Source organism: Biomphalaria glabrata, chromosome 18 (genome assembly GCF_947242115.1).
Source record: "Biomphalaria glabrata chromosome 18, xgBioGlab47.1, whole genome shotgun sequence".
NCBI lineage: Eukaryota > Metazoa > Mollusca > Gastropoda > Planorbidae > Biomphalaria > Biomphalaria glabrata.
Window position 1 is genome coordinate 5,661,876 of NC_074728.1, and position 22,760 is coordinate 5,684,635.

Sequence of the window (22,760 nt, forward strand, 5' to 3'; positions counted from 1 at the left end):
CGGACTTCTTGACTTAACTTATACATTTTGGACGTTCCTTCAAAAAAAAAAAAGATAATTACGTCTTTCATCTTCAACCATCCTTAAGTCTGATTAACCGTGGGGCGTCACACATGATCTGTCAACCGTCTTTCTCCATTCCTCTCCATCCCTCTCTCTCTCTCTTTCTCTCTCTCTCTCTCTTTCTCCACTTGTAAATGTTATCTTCCCATTGCTTTATCTGCATGCCTTTTCTTCTTTTTCTTCCTGGTTATATTCCCTGCACAAAAGAAAATCCGCTGCCGAGGACAGACGCAGAGGAAAAGATAACTCCAGTGGCTGCGCAGCCCCACCTGTGACCTACATATTTTGCCACAGCCGGGGCAAGCACAACCATTGTCCGCAGGTGGTCGATTTAGATTTTCTTTTCGCCGTTTGTGAAAACGGGTTTCTCCGATTTGTTGAAAAGTTTCGTTCTTCAATTAGATACAATTTGGTAATTTTGTCTATTTTTAAAGTTCACCGATTGCGAGAGGGACATTAAATATACACTACGGTCTCTGTTATGATCTAAGGAACTTTTTGGCAAGTTTTATCAAGATCGGTCAAACGGTGATTTCTATTCGGTACATACAGACATACATAAATACATACATACATACATACATACATACAAACGACTTACTTTATGCTTTCTATATTGGATTATTATTTACTATCAACGGAAAAGCTTTGAACGTGTTATTTGCTAAAAAGTGCAGAAACATTACTACATCACTTTAGAAAAAAATATATCAGCACTTCCTTTCTTTTTTACACCGGATACACCAAAAAGGTTGCTATTTATAGTTTTCCCGCCTTTTGTGAAAATCTCCAATACAAACCCTCAAACGCACGCGGTGCGCAAATTCTTGTTTGGTGCTTCTTTGTTGACACCATGTCTAGATCAAGATTCTATTTATAAATGTCTAGAGAAAACAATGTCTACTAAGTCTGCCTACACTTTCATATAGGATGTACCTAGATCTAGATAAAACAAAGTCGAATGACACTTGAACCTGAAGGAGAAGGGTTGGAATAACCGCGTGGTCTATAGCTCGTTTTTACTGATGGTATTTCATTCTTTGATTTGTACAATAGATCTTGACCTAGATCTAGATTTTTTTTAGATCTGTTTCTAGATCTAGTCTAGTCTGTTATTTTGTCTTCTTCTTCTTAATAGTAATAATAGTGATTGATCTAGATCTAGAACGACTAGATTATAAGATACATCTAAGCTAGATCTGCACTTACAGGTAGACCTAGATCTAGATATTTTTAGATCTGTTTCTAGATCTAGTCTGTTATTTTGTCTTCTTCTTCTTAATAGTAATAATAGAGATTGATCTAGAACGACTAGATACATCTAGATCTGCACTTACAGGTAGATATAACGAAAAAAAAAACCCAGAAAGTAAAGTTTCACGATGTATGGGGCTGATGATGTAAAGATCATCTGTTTCTGTGACCCCCGGTATACGAGGGTGTCATGTGATCAGCACAACGACCAACCGCTTTTACTCTTCCCCAACTAATGTCAGATACCCATAAGAGGTGAGTGGACTCAGAGATGCCCTGAAGATCCCGAAAGTAAAAATCCTAGTCTTCATCAGGATTTGAATCCAGGACCCCAGTCCGAAAGCCAAGCGATTTATCACTCAGCCACCACACCTCCTAAAGTAAAGTTTCCAGTCTTCACCTAGGTTCGAACCCAAGACCTCAGGTTCTGTAGCCAAGCGCTTAACCACGCAACCAGGGTCCCGGGTTGTCTGCGTTGGAAGTGGTAAAATATGTAGGCCACAGCTGAAATTGGTCTCTTTATTTTTCTCGGTACACATGATAAACTTTTTAACAAGAAACAAAAAAACAACAACAAAAAAAAATCCTTTAAAAAAATAAAGCTTTTATAAGAGAAATAACTCCGCACTTACAACTATATCTCTCAATAATTTCGAAGTTATTTCCCTTATTCAATATCAAACCAAACACTTTATTTTTTATAAAAATTAATTAATTTACTTATTGTTTATTTGTTTTAATTGATTCATGTTTCGTTAGGTATTTAAATAATTGTTTACAATGTCAACTTGATTTAAGAATGGATGTGGGAGAAATTACTTCATCAATATCTTAGACGATGAAACCCTACATATTTAGCCGTACCTGAGAATGATGAAGGATCAATTTCCATATCAAACATACTAATTAATTACCAGTATTTAATTGACTGATTGGTTTATTTTTTGTTATTGATTTGTGTAGGGTCTTATCTTCTTATTTTATATATTACAGACGTTACTTTAAAGCAGTGCATGTGTTAATCTAGTCATGCATGTTAATTAATGACCTAAACTCTGCTAAGTCATTGGTATTCCTAGCTGATTCAGGCAACCCATTCCATACTCGAATGGCACTAGGGAAGAAGGAGAACTTGTGCAAATGTGTTCTGGCGTATGGAATAAGAAATGTACTTCTATCCTTCATTAGGGTTTGTTTTTTCTAGTTCTAACTTATGGTTCAGTGTCTTTTGTATTATAGCTACTTTACTTTTTATATTTCTTTCCTGAAGTGTCTCTTCGTTGATTGACTTTGTTAAAGGTGTCACTCTAATCGAATTGGAATATTCATTTGTTTAAATCTCACTGCTCTATTTGTATTTGTTCCAGTTTCTTTATGTTTTCTTGAGTTGAGGTATCCCAAACTGTAGATGCATATTCAATTTATGGGCCTAACTAAAGTTAAATAGCATTTTAGTTTTATGTTCTTGTTTGATTTGTAAAAAAAAATTCTTTTAATATACCCTAATGTTTTGCTTGATTTCTTAATAATTTCATCAATATGAGAATCTTATGATAACTTTTCATTTATTATTACACCAAGATATTTGGAGGTTTTTAGTCTGTATAACTGGTTTAAAATGAATAAAAGAAGTATTATTTTTTTAACCGGCATTTTTGAGGGGGTTTGGAAAGACATGCTCCAATTTGATTCCAAATTCTGTAATTCTTCTTCTGTAATTGGTCTATGCCAATAAATAGTTGTGCAAAGTTTCACCTTGATCCGAGAATGCATGTGGAAGAAATAACACGAGTTTTACCAGACAGACAAACAGCCAGACAGAGTGAGTTGACATAAGCTTTGTAACAAAAAGTCGCCATTAAACGGAGTAACATTTTTAGGGTCAGACCTGTAAGCGGACATGGAAAGACGTCCAATTAAGTTACAACTGAAATACAAGTCGTAGTAACTTTAACTAAAGGCAATCACGAAAGTTAACGAACAATTGTGTACACTAAGACATTGCTTTGAGCTAGTTCAAGTAAAAAAAAATATTCCTATCTGTACAGGTCTACTACGTTTGATGACAGACTGGCTGTTTACATCAGCTTTAAAACGTCAGCATCCACTACAAGATTACATGATTCAATCAACGGCTGAATGTAATGAATTTACTGACATATGCAATCGCAGCTTACTTTGCTTGTTACTCGGATCAAGGTAACTGCATTGCTTAAGAAAAGGCCATCTAAAACCTTTGTTTAATTATGTTTTATTGTTAAGAAAAAAAAAACGTAACAAAATGTCCAATACTCGTATAGTGTTTTAGTTTTATACAATATACAATTCTTGGCCCTAATGACTCACTGATGGTCACTCATTCTACCACTTGCCGTGAACGATTCTTCTTCTTCTAGCCAGCCTTTTCCTGCTGAGCTGTCAGCTCTTTTGCAGACTGTGCCAAGGAAAAATAGTGCGCTGTTATATACAAGGGCCAACAAAAGTGTGTTATTAAGGAAGATGCGTTTCATTTAAAAGTAGTGTTTCGTGTGTGTGTGTGTGTGGTGGGGGGAGGGTAGCGTTATAGTGTTTCGAAGCAGATGAAAGAAAAACTACACCTGATAGACCCCAGAAGTGTTTGTGCATATTATAGGGGTTCAAATGTAACGCCGTACGTTGTTGTTTCCGGTTGTTGACCTGTAGCACCAGTCCGCTGGTAGACATCTAAACCGTTGTAAGCCTAATATATCTTAACTGATAAAACTTTAAATAAATTGAATAACTTCCTTGTAAACGATACTAAATTAGAACTTAATTTATAAAATAATATAATAATTTATTTATAAAGCGCTGTTAACAAACAAAATGTAGGCTCAAGGCGCTGTAATAACATTACAAACACAAACACGACAGCAGTGTCTAAGAACTAATCTAAAAAAGTTTTAAAGAAGTAGGTCTTAATGTTCTTCTTAAAAGTGGTGTAGCATGTTGTCTGTCTGAGATCAATGGGGAGTGAGTTCCAAACCTTTGGTCCGTGCACTGAAAAAGCCAGCAGACCGTAGCTTTTGAGGGAGTAACGAGGCACCACTAAAAGCGTTGAGTCCATTGAGCGTAGGGCTCTTTGTGGGACATATGGAGTAATCAGTTCGCTAAGGTACAAGGGCATCTCATTGTTACATATACACTGATGACAAAGTGTGGCGACCTTGTAATCGATTCTCGCGTTCTCGCTTAGACAAAATCAACTTGTGATAAAATGAGATGAATGTAGTAATCTTTAGAAATAATATTTTGTTTACCAAAATCTAACTCACTACAACAACACAGCCTTTCAGTCTCCGTACTGGAGTCGTCTCCCCTAGCTAAGACCAAATGGTGACAATGCCACTTATGTTGCATCATTCACAACCATTCGCTAACCTCTTCCCACCGTCACCATAGAAACAAACACACACACACACTCAATAACACACGGTATCTGTAAAGTTTCCATTGCGATCTATAGGGCAGATGATGTAAAGGTCATCTGTTTATGTGGCCCACGGTTAACAACGTAACAATGGTGTCGTGGTGCCAGCACAACGACCAACAGGCTTTTCGTTTCCCCAACTAGTGTCAGGTACCCATTAGAGTTGTGTGGACTCAAGGCGCCCAAAGATCCCGAAATTAAAAATCGCAGTCTTCACCAGGATTCGAGCACGGGACCCCGCTTCCGAAGCCAAGCGATTTACCGCTCAACCACCGCGGGTATCTGCTCGTATAAATATATTTTTGCTTTGAGGGTTAAAAAGTATGAAGTTAATATGTACGACGAACAATTCTTGTCGCTGGGAGTTTATTTCATCATCTAGGCAGTGCACGCTCCTGGACGGGTTTTCTAAATCTTTGACCTCAAGATGAATTTGTTTTTCTTTATTTATTTCAGCTTACGGCTTTGAATGTCCTTTGAATACTTCTGTGAGAGTAGACGATTTGTGCGTCCTGTGGAACAACCAGTTGGTTACTTGGTTGGATGCGAAGGTAAGGAAATAGAGGCATGATCTTCATTCCTAGCGACCAACCAAAAGCTACTGGTTATGTGTCTTCCGCCCGTTCATCCGCCCGACTGTCACTTTTGGGTCTCACAAAGATAAAAGATTGATCATCTAATTTCATGATATTTTGCGGTTTAACTTCTCGTGTAACGATTACTTTTTGATCTTCTAAAAGAAAACAGTTGTTTTTTTTAAAACTAGATATGCAAGGCTTTTCTCTTTCCTTCTTAGATATACGCCAGTCTGTCTGTCTGTCGCTGAGAAAAGAATTACTAGCTCTTGAGCCACATGATAAATGAATTGCTTATAACATTTATTGCTTTCCGTTTATTGAGAGATTACCTAAGCTTCGTTTATATTTTGACGTAAATCTAATCTAGATTACATCTAGATTCTGGGTCTTGAAGTAGATCTAGATTCGGATCTTGACTAAAATGTCTGTAATTAACTTTCCAATAAGTAATAACACAATTGCACAATATAACTTTGACTCAATGGGTGGAGACGTTGGTACAAGTTCGATACCCGACTTGAGCAAAAAATAATTTTATATCAAGTTGTATAATGAGGATATTGACTGTAAAAAAATGTATTTTTAATGTTTTTTATTCTGTTGTGGTTTTTTTTTCGGGGGGGGGGGTGTTTCGGTTTGACAATATACAATTCTTGGCCCTAATGACTCACTGATGGTCACTCATTCTCCCACTTGCCATGAACGATATTGACTTTAAAAAATGTATTTTTAATGTTTTTTATTTTGTTTAAAAAAATTATTTGTGTACAGGTCATGCTTTTTGTAGTTCAACAAATAATCATTCGCCAAATTGGAGTGTTCGTTGGATAATGGATATATACTTGGATGTAAAAACTAAAATGTTAACATATTTTCTCGTACTGTTGTACATATGTAGAGCAATAAAACGAGTCGTGTTCATATGTGTAAATTGATGCATCATTTTTTGGTCAAAGTCTTTTGTTTTACTTTTCCAGAAAACTTGCGCTAACATGGGAATGCATGTAGCAACAGTACGTTCTACTGACCAGATGGCAAGAATAAAGCAAGCTCTGCCATCAAGCATAAGTACATTTCTAATACATTGTCTTGTTTTCATTAAAACCTATGTTTCTCAGCACTCTGTTTTGAAAAGTACAGCATAAGTACATTAAGTAGTTAGCCCAGGTTGGAAAACAATGATCTAATTCAGGGGTGGCCAACTTAAAGCGCATGCGCAAAAAGTGGTGCATTGCACAATTGGCGCATTGCACCCCGAGAAAAAAAAATTCTGCTTGCAAAAAAAAAAATGATAATAACCAGATAATAGTCAGATAAATTTTAGGAAGTAAAGTCATGTCTAGGAAATCATCAATTAAATAAAGGTAACTAAAGTAAACGAAGCCGTCAATGACTGGTAGAGCTACTGGAACTCCACAAAGATCTGTCCCTGGCAATGTCTGAAAGCCTCTTCCCACCTGGTGTCCACTATTCTAAGGTCTTCCACGAAGGTTTGGCGCCAAGTTATACGAGGATGTCCCAGTTTGCGCTTTCCTCGTTTATCAGCATGATAAATTAAATCTCTCTGTACATTTTGACACATGAAATAAGATAGTAGCATTAAAAAAATGAGTTATCCTAAAAACAAAATGGTAGAAAAAAATAATATCAGTCGGTGGTAGGTGTCAACGAAACAAAAAGGTATGAGGCTGGAACCAAAAAGAGGCTTAAGCCGACACCGATCGTTATAGACTCTCGCATAAGCTAAAACCCTTACATTTAACATCTAATAGAATTTCATTACTTCGTAACGTTTATGAAAATACATTAAATCCTGTAAAGCCATCGGCTGCATTAGACCCGTGTTTGCATTACAAGTACTTAAAAAAAATCAGCTTCATTTTTTAACATAAAAGTAGTATCTTTTTTACTATTCCTCTTACCAGCTTGTAAACTCTTCATGTGTTAAAACACATTGAAAGGGGGGGGTCATGGATATCGAAAACGAATTTAACGATTCTGCTAGAAGTTTGACAGCTTATGTAAATCCCTGAGAAAATCACAATCTTTAGTAGTTTACGAGATGTAAACGGGACGGACGGACGGACAGACGGACGGACAGGCAAACCACACAAAACTAATAGCGTCTTTTCCTCTTTCGGGGGCCACTAAAAATGACTAGCGTATTAAACAAAGAAATAGGCGTAGAGTAACATTTTGCGCACCGTCGTGTCGAATTCATTAGCTGGACTGGGAGAATTCATTTGGTAGATATAGTTTTTAAGGACGGACTTCTTTCCATTGAGCTTTGTTTTTCTTTAAAACGATTTTTTAAATATTTTGCTTGTTTTTTTTTTTTGTTTAAATATATTCTATCCTACTTATTTATCTTTGAATGTTTCAGAACTGGACATCTGGACAGGCGCGAATGACATTGAAAGAGAAGGTCATTTTGTCTGGGAAGAGGACAATAGTCCGGTTGTGGAAAAAATCTGGAAGAAGGGCGAACCGAACAACCAAAATTTGGTCCACGGGGAGGAGGATTGTACTTTTATTAATCCGGAACTCATGCTGTATGACATTTGGTGCACAGCTCGACGTAACTCACTTTGCATCTATCGCAGTGAGTTGTCCCTCTTCTCTGCCTTTATTTGTTTGCTCACTCTTTCTGTTTCTTTCAGAGGTGACCGCTGGTACTAGTAGACCCGAAACATGCTCCAGTGACCGCTGGTACTAGTAGACCCGAAACATGCTCCAGTGACCGGGTTGCGGGCAGTATCCCGGCCAAAAAAAATTCTCTATTCTCCGCTCCGCGACCTCGAATACTTCTATTTTACATTGTTTGCTCGTATTCTTTTACTATCTGCTTCTCTCTCATTTACTTCGGTTTCCCTTTTTAGAGGCTTTCTTTCATTCTCTTTTCCTACTACCTCTGTAACATTCTATTAAATCTTCTTTGTCTCTGACTTTGTCTTCCTGTGTCTTATTCTCTCTCTATTTCACTCTCTCTAATACTATCTATCTATCAATCTATCTATCTATCGATCGATCTATCTATCTATCTATCTATCTATCTATCTATCTATCTATCTATCTATCTATCTATCTATCTATCTATCTATCTATCTATCTATCTTTCTATCTATCTATCTATCTATCTATCTATCTATCTATCTATCTATCTATCTATCTATCTATCTATCTATCTATCTATCCTTCTGTCTGCCTATCTATCTATCTATCTATCTATCTATCTATCTATCTATCTATCTATCTATCTATCTATCTATCTATCTATCTATCTATCTATCTATCGTTCTATCTATCTGTCTGTCTGTCTGTCTGTCCGTCTGTCTGTCTATCTAATCTGGAGTTACTCATTTCATGGTTACTTTCCCCAGTCCCTGGTCCTGTTAACGTATTTTCTGATAACAACGTCTCCTTCGTATGCCATTGTCATGACTTCAACTGTTCAAGTGACGGCAGCTGTGCAGGGGATTCTGCCGAATGCGCGAAGGGCTGGTTCAATCCCGGATGTCAGATTAGTAAGAGTTTTTTTTTTCTGTGTGTGTGTCAGTTAATGAGGATTGATAAATATGTTTTGGGTCATGTCGCTTTTACCTACCTGCTAACCAGTGCTACCTTAGACCCATACTATTATTATACAATTAAATTTTTGTTGAAAAAAAAATTGAATCCTTTCACATAGCTAACAGTCTAGGAAACAGTTGCTTTTAAACTTTAAACTGTTTATGTCGCTCCTGTATTAAGAGGGTGCCGACTGACCAGCACACAGCAACTACTTTGTCATTATTGTGATAGCTTAAAACAGTGTCATAGCAAGGGATTTGGTGTCTTTAGGGGCCCCTGCATTCATGACATTCGACATCATGACATGAGATAATGTACTTAATAAGGTCACCCGCCAAAATAGCACAGATAAAAGTGCAATGACAAAATAGCGCGGACTTCTATATAATGTGTATGAAAATACCGGATTATTAGTATCTTAAAGTCTTGGGCAGCTTTTTGTGGTCTCTATTTTTTTCAATATTAATAGATCTGAAAGTATGCCATATTGGCAGAGAACGAGAGTACTTTAAGTTTTATATCATTCCCCTTTTTCACCAATGTTTAAAATTCATAACTTGCTAAAAATTGGATTTTGAAATGTGGTGACCCCGTTCAAGCAGTGATGGGATGTCTACGTGATATTTCGTACCATTTAATTTTGTGAAAGTTTGTGTGTGTGTGTGTGTGTATAACTCTGACAGGTATCTTTGCCTGTTTTCAAAGTACACTTTTGGAATGTAAATAAAAATATACATCTTGCCATTTTTTTACCGTGGCTTATTATAATTTTTGCTTACTATTTACATATTTATATTTTAATATATCAAAAGTGTTTCCTGCAAAATGACTGAAAAAATAATGATAACATTAAAACAAAAAGAAATATTGGCTCTACTCATAATTTACGATATCTAGAGCATTTCTTTCAAAATGACTGAAATATATTTTTTTCTGCGCTATTTTGTCCGCGCTATTATGTCGGGGTAACACTTAATAAATATTGTAGTAACTCTAGTGGCGGACTGAAAGGGCTAATGTGTGTGCGGCCTACTGACACACACGACTCAGGCCAATCACACAGGTCAAGGGCTGCTGAACAAGGGACAGTACTGCTAGTGCACGCAAGTATGACTCGTGTTGTGGTCATGTGACTGAAAGCCTTTACGGTCGAGAGACAATGTGTAAAAAAAAGGACAGTTGAGTCCAGGACAGAAAGCAGCAATGACTGTGTGGTACCTTGGGAGTCTTCGAGAATGTAGCTGTATGAGCTAGAGAGACTTGTAGTGTTTATTAGAAAGTTAGTATAGCCAATTGGGTGTTTATTGGCTGTTGTAAAGTAAAGTTCCCCTTTCAGACCTTGTGGTCTATAGGGCAGATGATGTAAAGGTCACCTGATTCTGTGGCCTACGGTTAACGAGGGTGTCGTGTGGCCAGCACAACGACCAACCGCCTTTACTAATGTCAGGTACCCATTAGAGCTGGGTGGACTCAGAGGCGCCTAGGGATTCCGAAATAAAATCCCAGTCTTCACCAGGATTCAAACCCGGGACCCCCGATTCAGAAGCCAAGCGCTTTACCTTTCAGCCACCGCGCCTCCTGCTGTTGTTGAAGTATTTGTAATTAAACCGCCACATTGTATATTGAAGCTCTTGTTGTCAAGTTCTTGTGTTAGATATGCTGTTGCGTTTAGCAGTGTTTACAGAAGGCCTGACAGAGGAGACCGTAACAATATATATATATATATATAAGTATAATGTGTGAAAAATATGCAACATGGCCATTACCTAATATAACAACCTGAAAGAAAGATAGCATGGCAGTGACTTCATATTTAATGCACAACATTATCACTAGACAGTTATTTGGGGGACACTTCGAGAAGAGGCTCGAGGGAGGAAATTTCTGATAAGGTCCCCCTCCCCCTTATATAGTTGGCCTCCTACAGTCGTAGAACGACTATGGTTCATCTCTAACACTTTTTCATGTATTTGTGGAGCCTTGTTTTATAGAGACACTCCCGTCCACATATATCGCAGGTTAAGGTGGTATTCGCTTTGGTGTTAGAGGAGCCGGCCATTTGTCGTATGGTACTCTTTTCTTCCAGAGCTGAGGCCCATGTTTTTTTCACTGTCCTTCCTTTAAAATGTCGATTTTTAATACGTTTGCTCAATGACATCTGGTAACGCATGAGTGGTTTTTAACTAGTCAAATGGGTAACAAATTTCACATTGGCTGTAGGAAAGTTAGTAAGGATACTATTTTCTTTTTGTATATCTTCAATTATCTATTTCCCATGACAATAGAAGCCGATAAGATCCAGGGCTGGATTTACTTATAGGTAACACAATCTTAGGCCCCTGCCCCCCTAAACCAAAAAAAATAATAGCGCGGACACATAATACCTGGACTTATAAAGGACCCAGAAGAGCCCCATATCTCAAAAAGCTTAAGACATTTTTCACATCAGTTCGACCCTCTCATATTCCCAACATTTCTAATTTAATTCACAGCGAAACTACAATTTGTAACGGGTAGAGGTGTTTGAAAATTCTCCAAATCTGTCATTGTCATTCACAACGGTCCCATAATCCCCCATCCTCCACGTGTGTTCCAGGAAGTCTGTCTGGGGACGAGAATGGGCCGCTGGGCCTCCTAGCCGACAACAACGACAGCTCGTGTGACAACATTACAGTACCAGTGAGCATTAAGTTGAAGGACAAAAGTTTTTTCACATACATCAGAATAATAGTGGAGAAACCAGGTATTCCTGTTTAGTTTTCTCTCTATTCCTTCCCTTGAAAGCGAGCCGTCATTTGATTCTATGTTTCCTAGATATGTGACGTAGTCTGCCACGTTAAGGCGCTGTCAATTTACGGCAATCTCCGGGGCTGAGTAGCTTTTATTAGGTGACTTCTGGAACATGCTTTCTGTTGTCCCGAGGTTTATAGATATACCGAAAGAGGCGATCTGGGATATTATTATCATTATCATTATCTCTTCGTTAAAGGAAAAAATGCCGTACTCATTATTTGGGAAGTGAAATGGATAATAACAAGGCTTGTCTTCGAGTCCAAAGATTAATGAGGAATGCAGTATTTCCCGTGGCTACGCAGCCCCAAGCTGTCACCTACATATTTTGCGACTCAAGGACAAGCATAACCATTGTCCGCCGGTGGTCGATTAAGACATCCTTTTATCAACTCTGTTGCAACTAGTCATTTGTGGGCTAATTACTGCATTGGCTCGCGCAGACCAATACCACTCTTTAAACTTAATGCAGTCCGCGGAAAGATAACTCACTAACAAGAAAAACATATAAAATACTTTTTAAAAAACCAACACAGCTTATATTAAGTGTAATTGTATCAATTAGTTTGGATCAGTCATGTGATTATATGTATAATCGACCTAGACATATAAATCTGTGCGATAGAAATATTTTGTTTACCAATTTCTTTTGTTTAGCTTTAAATGTTCTCAATGCACGAGCCCCTCAAGTAATGCCACTGATGTATCGCACACATTCCTCTCTAGAACTTAACCTTTTTTTTTTTTTTTGCAAAGCACCCAAAGTAACTAACTCCGTCCGTCCGTCCGTCTGTCTGGAATCTTTTACACCTTATTTCTCACACTTCCCATTCTCGGATCAAGTTGAAACTTTGCATAATTATTCAATGTTGAATCGATCAAAACATTAACAAATGAATTAATCAATTAGTCGTAATTAATTAATGTGTTTTTATATAAAATGGAAGTAAGTTATTTGGAGATTAGCCTTGAGTAGAGAATTAGGTCATTCATTTTTCTTACCGTTGGCTTGTTTTTAAATGGCAGCACTAAAACCTTCTCCTTGAATTAATTGCATAATTGATTCCAAATAATTAATGCCAATACTTTCAACCTATGGTTTGTTTTTACTTTTAAATATTCTGTAATATTTTTGTTGTGTCTTTTCCATATTCCTGTAGAGTACCTTGGTGGATTTGCGATCTATTTCAATGTAGACGATACCAAAGTTGTCTGCCAGGGCGTGAAGTTGCTTCCGTTAGACAATCGGACGATGGACATTTACTGTCATGACGGCCCATTCGTGGTGGATGAAGTTTTCCTTTCTTGGTCAGGCGTGAAGCAAGTTTGTTCGGTGTACATCAGCGGAGGTAACTCTTTTGTCTCCATTCCAACATAAAGTATTAGCACTTTAAAGCAATAGAGACAGACAGAGTTAGAGCTCCTACTCAAGAAAACATAAAGAAACTAGAACAAATACAAAATAGAGCAGTGAGATTTATAACAAACAGTCAGGGTTCAGATTTACATAAGCTTGGCTCTTGCTCTTGTGTTTCATTACTTGGCTCTCTAGGGATTTCACTTATACGAACAAATATTACTTGATTCTTAAATTCTTCAATTCTTAAATGTTACAACTAAGAACAATTATACTTCAATACACATCAACTCCAACTCCAGATCTCATAGAATATAACAATGATATTTTAATATCCAATATAGCTCAAATAATGCACAATAAATATTAATAAACAAACACCAGTCCAGGAAGCGACTATCCAACCTTCCTGGACCGGGAGCAAGACCTTACTAAATTAACACACTCTCTTGCAACTTCAAAGAAGACTTAATCACTCCGTTCACAACACGTGCAATACTATTCACATTCACAACAAGGGGATATAACAATCATACCAAAATATCAAAGTAACAGTCATTCTCGCCATACCTCCCCCTGACACAAGCAAATATTTCAATATGATTAAATTAACTCCATTAAGTAAAATCTTGAAACCTAGCGACACTCCAGGGCAGAAGAATAAAACGTAAAGTAGCTATGATTCATGAAACACTGAACCATAATTTACAAATAGAAAAACAAAACCTCATGAAATACTCAGAAACAAGCCAAGATAGGGACTCAATTCTTATACCTTATACTAGAACTAATTCATACAAGTGTTCCTTCTTCCCTAGTGCCATTAGAGAGTTGAATGGGTTGCCTGAGCCAGCCAGGACAACCAGTGACTTAGCATGCATGACTAGATTGACACATGAAATGCGTAGGACGTAATTATCTTATTTCTTGAAGTAACGTCTGTACTATATAACATAAGAAGATAGATAAAACACGACTTACTAATTTTAAAAATTATGGAATGTATCTGTAAATTGTTGTATTAAGAAAACTATCTATCTATCTATCTATCTATCTGTCTGTCTGTCTGTCTGTCTGTCTATCTATCTATCTATCTTATCTATCTATCTATCTATCTATCTATCTATCTATCTATCTATCTATCTATCTATCTATCTATCTATTTGTCTGTCTGTCTGTCTGTCTGTCTGTCTGTCTGTCTGTCTATCTATCTATCTATCTATCTATCTATCTATCTATCTATCTATCTATCTATCTATCTGTCTGTCTGTCTGTCTGTCTGTCTGTCTGTCTGTCTGTCTGTCTGTCTGTCTGTCTGTCTGTCTGTCTGTCTGTCTGTCTGTCTGTCTGTCTGTCTGTCTGTCTGTCTATCTATCTATCTATCTATCTATCTATCTATCTATCTATCTATCTATCTATCTATCTATCTAATAACCTTGATAATATCATAGCAGCAGATCTTTACCCCATGTGTTCATGTCAACAACAAAGGAAGATAGAAGTTGTAGAGTTATAGTTTAAATCTTACAATTATCATCTGTGGAATCTTACATCTTTCATAAAGTCTTAAGAGGCAAATTCTTAGTCAACATCCTCAGCCACTGGCTAGGCATTTTTAATCACGAGAGCCCGCATCTTTTTCAGCCTTTTTCCAATTTCCGGTGACCTGGGCGGTAAATTCATTAGTGCCTTGCTGGTCTTTCTTCAAATAATGTCAGGATACAAAGGGAGGAAGCACCACGACAGTTTGGGGGTCAGTTGGCTTCAGCAGTTTGCCAGGGAGGAGTAGTCTTATCACCGTCTCTCCGCCTATTAGGCTCCAAAACACCAGTTTTTCTGTTAGCAAATTGCTTAGTATGCACTCAGGACTTTGGTTACAATGTCCATAGGTTCAAAGTCTGCCCTCGCCGGCATGCTCCTCTATGCTTCGGGAGGTTTTGGCAAGGATGTAGTAATGTTCAATTCACAAGGAACACAAGGAACACCTAAATATTTGATCTAGGTAACAACATGATAATACCCCCACCCCCGCCTTTTTGCTTGCGTATGCTTAGGAATAAATATGGGACATTTCATAATAAAAAAATTCACGTTTTTAGAGATTACTTTTACACATACAAAAAAAAACAAAAAACAAATGATCAACAATTAATATGACATCATAAATATAAATAAAAAAGTATTTAATAATAATAGGCCTATAACACAAATAACCTTAGAATGTATTACTAAACTATCTATATTTTTTGGCGCCTCTCTGCGTGTGACGCCCCCCTAAGGGAGACGCCTGAGGCATCGTGCGCCCCTGCCCCCCCCCCCTTTATCAGCAGTATATGTTTAAGATATCAAATCGTAAATAATGAAAGCGCTTCGTTTCTTCACCACAGGACAGAATTTCGCATTGTTTCAAAACACAAGTTTAGATTCGAATGACCAGCAGGACAACAGCACACGTCTGGCAGTCGATGGTCGAAAAAGTTTTTCTGACCCTTGCTTCACGGGCTTACCCACGGTCGGCGATCAAACGTGGACACTGACCTTCGCAGTACACAAGATCGTCAATGAAATAATTATACACAGGAAGCTAAGTAAGTCCCACTTGTTAGAGACGGGCGTATGGGCTAATAAAGGCCTAGTACACTTATAGATCATTATCATTATTATAAGGCAGACGTCCGAACGTTCTGTAGCTCAGCACATCCGCGCGGTTCTAGGATATCATTTCAGCGTATTATATAACAAAACAAATTACGTTGTGCTGGCCACATGACACTCTGCTCGTTAACCGTTGGCCAAAGAAGCAGATGACCTTAACCTCATCTGCGTATTATAGAGCGCGAGGTCTGAAATGGAAACTTTATTTTTTTAAATAAAAAACATATTGGGCCAGTTTCAAACTTTATCCTTTAATGTCTAAATTGTGTCAAAAAATGTTTTTACAATTCCTGCTTTTAGTTTACAAATTCGTGGGTGGAACCAGGAACTTGGTCACGGATTGCATAAACGGCTCTAACTATTTTCCTAGAAATGTGTATATCCTTTTTTTTTTTTTTTGGGGGGGAGGGGGGGGGGGGAAATACTATACCCACAGTGAAAACTCTAATTTCATATATATATATATATGCAATATCAGAATATAATCATTTTCAAATTAAATTTGGTCTAATTCTAACAAGTATTCGGTAAAGAATGGAATGAATAAATAGATGTTTAGAAGAAGATTTATATTAGAGAGCAGCCATAATGTTTCTCAGTTGACGGGGAGGGTGGGGGTGGGGGCCTTGGGGCGAGGTAACATTAAATCATTTTTAAAATACTTCCACATGAAGTATTCAGAGCTTTAAAAAGAGGGAATTATTTAGTTTTTTTGTATGCTACTTGTTTTAAGTATATTCCTTTAGATTTCTTTAACTTTCCGTTAGAATTTTTATATGTACAAGATATTGCCTAAAGTTAAGCTGTTATGGACAAATAATCTTGTTTTAGAGCGGCTTCATCTATTCAAATATTATTGCATGACTCAATCGAGCTTTTTTTAAATTTATTCTACCAATCGTCACTCCTTTTAACCACACCACAGAATCGGCCAACATACCATACATAGAGCGACATAACAAATGAGTTAAAATATCAATAAGTTGTATGTATTATATATATAGTTGACTAATTTTGTTCATTGACAGTGATTTCTGTACACAAATAAAACGCCCCCCCCCCCCACTGGATAGTTATAGCTCGGTGGTGGCTGATACCTTCGCCCACAACCCCACCAGAGGGAGGGGGCGACATAAAATATAAATAATTAGTATATATTCTTGAGAAAAAAATAATTATGTACACAAATTGAATGGTTTGTGTATACAAATTCACCCGAGTTGAGTTAAAGGGGGGAGATCTCCACAACCGCCCCCCCCCCCCAGGGATCCGACAGTGATTTTGTGTGATTACTAACCCCTTTGAAACAATTTATAATTTTGGGGGACCTGCATTGGAAAGCTAAAACATAGACTTTCAGGGATGGAATACACTTACCAAAAATATTGTTTTTGCTTTACCAACTCAGGGGGCGACGGTTACACGTTTATGAATGGATTTTACGTCATGGGGTACAACGAGGAGGGCAAGCTACTGTTCCGTTACAACGACACGGGCACATCGAAAGGCAGTTTAACGATCTGGATCCTCACGGAGGTTAGTGCGCCCATGAAGAAGATAGTCATAGCCATGGACAACGCCAGTGAGACTCGATACCTTGAGCTGTGTGAAGTAGAAGCCTTTGGAGGTAAGACTTTTTCTTACCTTGTATATTTTTGTGTTACAGTCGTACACTGTAAATGCACATTTCGGTCGCATTGTATTGTGTACAAGAGGATAAGCACGCCTGAACTTGGCTTGGCTTGGCTACCTATGAAGGAGGTTCGAGGTTCGAGCAGAGTTGTGTTTTCTGAGCGCCTAAAGGCAGCACAGAAAAACCTTCTCCTAGATACCCCCGCCTCCCACAGGTCCACAAATGAAATTGGAACATAGCGCTCTAAGCATGCTATAAGCATGAAAGTAACGCTATATAATAATGTCATTATGTCAAAAAAAGAATTAAGTTCTAATAAGTATTCCATTAAGGTTTGGTTCGGTAGAGATTAAATGAAACGGTAGAGCCTAAAATGGTTTTTACATGATTCGGATGTTCATTCAGAATTAAAGGCTATTACATTCAAGGCCGAAAGTAGGGCCGAAAATCGATGTGTATCTGGGAGCTTTATCGTTTTCAAGACTAGTCGTATCTTCGAAATTGCTTCTGAGCACACTTCAGTCGTTGAGGATGTATTATACTGCCTCGTCTTCCGTCAGTGCCGGCCTTAGGTAATTGGAGGCCCGAGGAAAGTTAAATTTTGTTGGCCCCCAAATGAGCGAGTAGAATAGAAATAAGTATCGATACAATACAATTATGCAAAGCATTAAAGAAAAACAATAATGGTCTTCTAGCATAAGTAGTCTTACAAGTAGATATGAGCATTTAGCAATAAATCTCGAGTCATAGTAGTGACTTAGAGCTAGGCTAGTAAACGTATAGTTCTCTGCTATAGTTAAGATTTAATACAAGTTTCGCAATGTTTTTAGTCCTATGCGAGGCGCCCCAACCAATCAGAAGCCTTAGGCGGCTGCCTAGTTTGCCTATGCCTAAGGCAGACCATGCTTCCGTATAGCAGTGTAGACAGCTGGGATCGAGTCCTAGCCAAAAAGTTTTCTAATGGACAATGTCCTAGCAAACACGTGCTAACATTGCTTGATCCTTTATGTCTTATATCTTATCTTATATAATACAGACGTTACTTCAAAACAGAAGATGATTACGCCCTACGCCAGCACTAGTCCTTTCTGTGTGGGTGAAACTATATGGGAGATTGTTTGATGGAATAAAAAAGAAAAAGAATAGTAGGAGAGGCTCCTACCATTTTGTTAAAAGTGGAAAAGAAAAAAAAATGGGGGTGGGGGGGGTGTTACTACTAATAATAAATAGATATCCCTTTGTTTTAATTTTTCATGTTTTCAATTAGGATGTGCCGCCCCTGCCTACGGCATCTATTGTAACGAAATTTGTGGTGAGCATTGCTTAGGCCGAGAATGTCACGTCAATGGTCTATGTGTCACCTGCGCTTATGGAAGCTCCTCGAAAGGAGAGTGTTTTCTATCACGTAAGTTGTGTATGCCAGTTGTCAGTGGTCATTTGTCAGTGGTTAGTTGTCAGTTGTCAGTGGTCATTTGTATGAAGACTCAGTTAAAAATGTAAACAAACTCTGTTCAAATGTTGAAGGAATTTCGACTCACATTTTCTCCACTGTTTCCTGGAACACATAGCATACCTCGCCCGTCCCTTTGTCTTGCCATGGTGACAAGAAGATGAACATGCCTGTGACCTAATGAAATGAGGTTGCTTGTAACAGTACCCCATATTACATAGTAATGGAGATTGATTCTAAAAGAGCACCCCACTCAATATAACAAAATTTTGATCAATTAATTTACCTATTAGCGGGTATAGCTAAAAATATTCAATTAGAATTATAGCTAGATTTAGGTATTTAGATCAAAAGGTCAGTGTTAAGTGTGCTGGCACGTTCGTCCAGAGGTGTGCTGGTCCCTTCTTGTACTGCCTAGGTTATTAGGTATAACCTCCAGGTATACAATTCAACTAATGTATGCAACAAAAGACTTTACAAAGTCGCAGGTAAACATATTTACATGGTTTATTTACATGAATAAAATAAAGGTGTAAATACATGGCCATTAACTCACAGGCCGACACAACAAAAAGTAAACAAAAGATACTCAAAAATAATATGGCACACAGCCCTAGTCATATGTTACATTATCGTCACATTCTGGTTATCAAAAATACAGGTCACAGGCCTCAGGTCAACACATGACCACTTTTGACCATTGGGTTACAAACTTCCGGCTTACACAGCCAACTAAAGGTCACATGCCTCAGGTCAAAATACGACCACTTTTGGCTACACTATGGTTACAGGCTTCAGGCTTACACTAGCCACTTTTAGCCAAAAAAAAAACAACAAAATGGTCATGATGAACTATAGGCTTCAGGGAAATCTATGAGCCTACAAGCTTCACAGAATCCCACCTATAGCCATCCGTTTGGTAAAGCCCATCTGATGATTCAATACGGGTTGAATCCCTCAGAGACAAGGCTATAAAAATATGTAAAGTCCATCTGATGATTCAATACAGGTTGAATCCCTCAGAAAAAGGTTACAAAAATATGTCACGTTTGGGAGTACCCCAGGATGCAGAACATCAGGGTAAAAAAAAAATATACTGCCTGGAAATCATTTGGGGCTATATCTATTAATAAATACATTATATAAAATACAATAATACTAAAGACATACTTAGCCCAAAGATCTCCAGAGCAGGGCACACTTCTCCGAGTACCCCATGACACACGACCAATAACAGAAAAAAAATACTATTCACAACACAGGTCCAGTGGTCAAGCTGGTAACTCAGGAGCAAGTTGCAACTAAACACAGTTTGCAAGGCCTTTTATAAACTACATAAGGGGAATCACTCCTAACTATACAAGTAATCAAAAATAGTTATTTCCCCATTATGTCACAATGCCAAATAACCAAATATAACTTTTGAGCCTCATAACTTTTGAGATACAGATCCACTTATAAGAGATTCGTGTCTTTCACAAACTATTTCTAACAAACGTGCTAAAATTATCTTAAGGATATAGAAGCTAGCATATAAATATTTGTCTTGTATTGTGACATTCCCTTGACTACATTCCTTATATCCAATCTTCTATTTAAGGCTCATTTCTCAGCGAGATCTTAAAGTTTTATTTGAAGTATCTTCTGCTAAGGTCAAGCAAAAGACTGACCAAACTGAATACATAATATTCTTTCGTCTATTTTTTTTTATTACAAAGTTTATATCAACCCACTCTGTCTGGTAAACAAATGTGTACACTTTAGTTATCCCTCACGAATTCATGGATTAAGTTGAAACGATAAACTATTATTCATTAGCATAGAAAAAGATTAATCAATTAAAAAAAAATAGTTAATTACAGGTGAGAGTGTAGCCAAAGAACCTCCAGTCACAGGTAATTAATTTATTTGTTTGATACCAACAAGGGAATTAATTTTTCAGTATTCACAGAAATGGCTAAATATGTAGGGTTTGGTCTCTTTATAACTACACATTATTTCTCCCACACCCATTTTCTGTTCAACTTGAAACAAGGAATTTTTTTTACCTAAAAAGCATAAATCGATAACAAAATTTACCGATTAGTAAATTTATTATGGATATTGAATAAGGGAAATAGCTTCTACATTCTTGAGTGAAATGATTGTAAGTGCGGAATTATTATCATTAGATAAGCTTTTTTTTTTTTTTTTAAAGGATTTTAATTTTTCTTGTTTTTGTTTTTAAAGCCCGGGAGATTATTCCAACGCCGTACATATCGACGACGGAATGGGGCGACAACGCCACAACACCACACTTAGAGTGTACCACGGTCACGTCGGCCCCGGCAGAGGAGGTAGACAACAGTATGATGATCAAATTGTTCATCTTAATCATCATTATCCTCTCCCTACTGGATATTATGCTGTTGTACCTGGCATGCTGCAAGAAGTCTGAAAACATTGAGGAAGAACCTCCAGTCACAGGTGAGTGTGTAGTCAAAGAACCTTCAGTCACAGGTAAGTGTGTAGCCAAAGAACCTCCAGTCACAAGTGTGTAGCCAATGAACCAGTCACAGGTAAGTGTGTAGCCAAAGAACCAGTCACAGGTAAGTGTGTAGCCAAAAAACCTACAGTCACAGGTAAGTGTGTTGCCAAAGAACCAGTCACAGGTAAGTGTGTAGCCAATGAACCAGTCACAGGTAAGTGTGTAGCCAAAGAACCAGTCACAGGTAAGTGTGTAGCCAAAGAACCAGTCACAGGTAAGTGTGTAGCCAAAGAACCAGTCACAGGTAAGTGTGTAGCCAAAGAACCTCCAGTCACAGGTAAGTGTGTAGCCAAAGAACCAGTCACAGGTAAGTGTGTAGCCAAAGAACCAGTCACAGGTAAGTGTGTAGCCAAAGAACCAGTCACAGGTAAGTGTGTAGCCAAAGAACCTCCAGTCACAGGTAAGTGTGTAGCCAAAGAACCAGTCACAGGTAAGTGAGTAGCCAAAGAACCTCCAGTCACAGGTAAGTGTGTAGCCAAAGAACCAGTCACAGGTAAGCTTGTAACTAAAGAAACTCCAGTCGCAGTTAATTATGTAACTAAAGAAACTCCAGTCGCATGTAATTATGTAACTAAAGAAACTCCAGTCGCAGGTAAATATGTAACTAAAGAAACTCCAGTCGCAGGTAAGTTTGTAACTAAAGAAACTCCAGTCGCAGGTAAGTTTGTAGCTAAAGAACTACCAGTCACAGGTAAGTGTGTAACTAAAGAAACTCCAGTCACAGGTAATTATGAAACTAAAGAAACTCCAGTCGCAGGTAATTATGTAACTAAAGAAACTTCAGTTGCAGGTAATTATGTAACTAAAGAAACTCTTAGACACTTTTGCTCAAAAAGTTCCTTTAAATGTGGTAATGTTGTGAGTGTAATTTTTGATGCTAGGACAGGTTTGTACAAATACTCCTTCTCCCCTAGCGCTATTAGAGCATGGAATGGGTTGCCTGAGCCAGCCAGGAAAACCAGTGACTTGGCAGAATTGAAGTCATTGGTTAACACGCATGACTAGATGCATGACGCGTAAACATCTTTCTTGAAGTAACGTCTGTATTTTATGAAATAAGATAGAGGCGCAGGGTTATTTTAATAATAGTATTTTATTGTTTTTATTATTTGTATATATACATATCCTAACTGCCTAACATGTTTGCTCCGGTTATACTCCAAACAGATGTGGGAGTGATTCTAGATGCTGTGAATCCTGCCTCCATCATGACAGTTCCATCACACGCGACACAGAGCGCGCACAGCGTTTCGCCTTATGACAAAGTGAAGTCAGAAATGACAGTGAAGACGACCACCAGTGTTTCAACTCACATCGAATAGCAGACCAAACAATAATAAAGCATAAAGTGAGGATCAGAGACCAGAATTCAGTTCATTCATTTAAATTAAAACGAAAGACTTTGTAAACGAAAGATGTCTTTCTTTCTTGATAC

General features: G+C 37.7%; 1 protein-coding gene across 1 annotated transcript; it reads left to right on the forward strand.

The window, feature by feature from the left end:
• The first annotated feature begins 909 nt into the window (after positions 1-909).
• LOC106052547 (uncharacterized) lies at positions 910-22,739 on the forward strand. Its single transcript, XM_056017698.1, has 13 exons — positions 910-1,091; positions 3,366-3,516; positions 5,222-5,316; positions 6,321-6,411; positions 7,727-7,945; positions 8,724-8,867; positions 11,510-11,656; positions 12,864-13,052; positions 15,448-15,648; positions 17,124-17,342; positions 18,616-18,753; positions 21,028-21,264; positions 22,493-22,739. The coding sequence occupies exons 2-13, from the start codon at positions 3,462-3,464 to the stop codon at positions 22,645-22,647; spliced, it is 1,890 nt and encodes a 629-aa protein (XP_055873673.1). The 5' UTR covers positions 910-1,091; positions 3,366-3,461; the 3' UTR covers positions 22,648-22,739.
• The last annotated feature ends 21 nt before the right edge of the window (positions 22,740-22,760 follow it).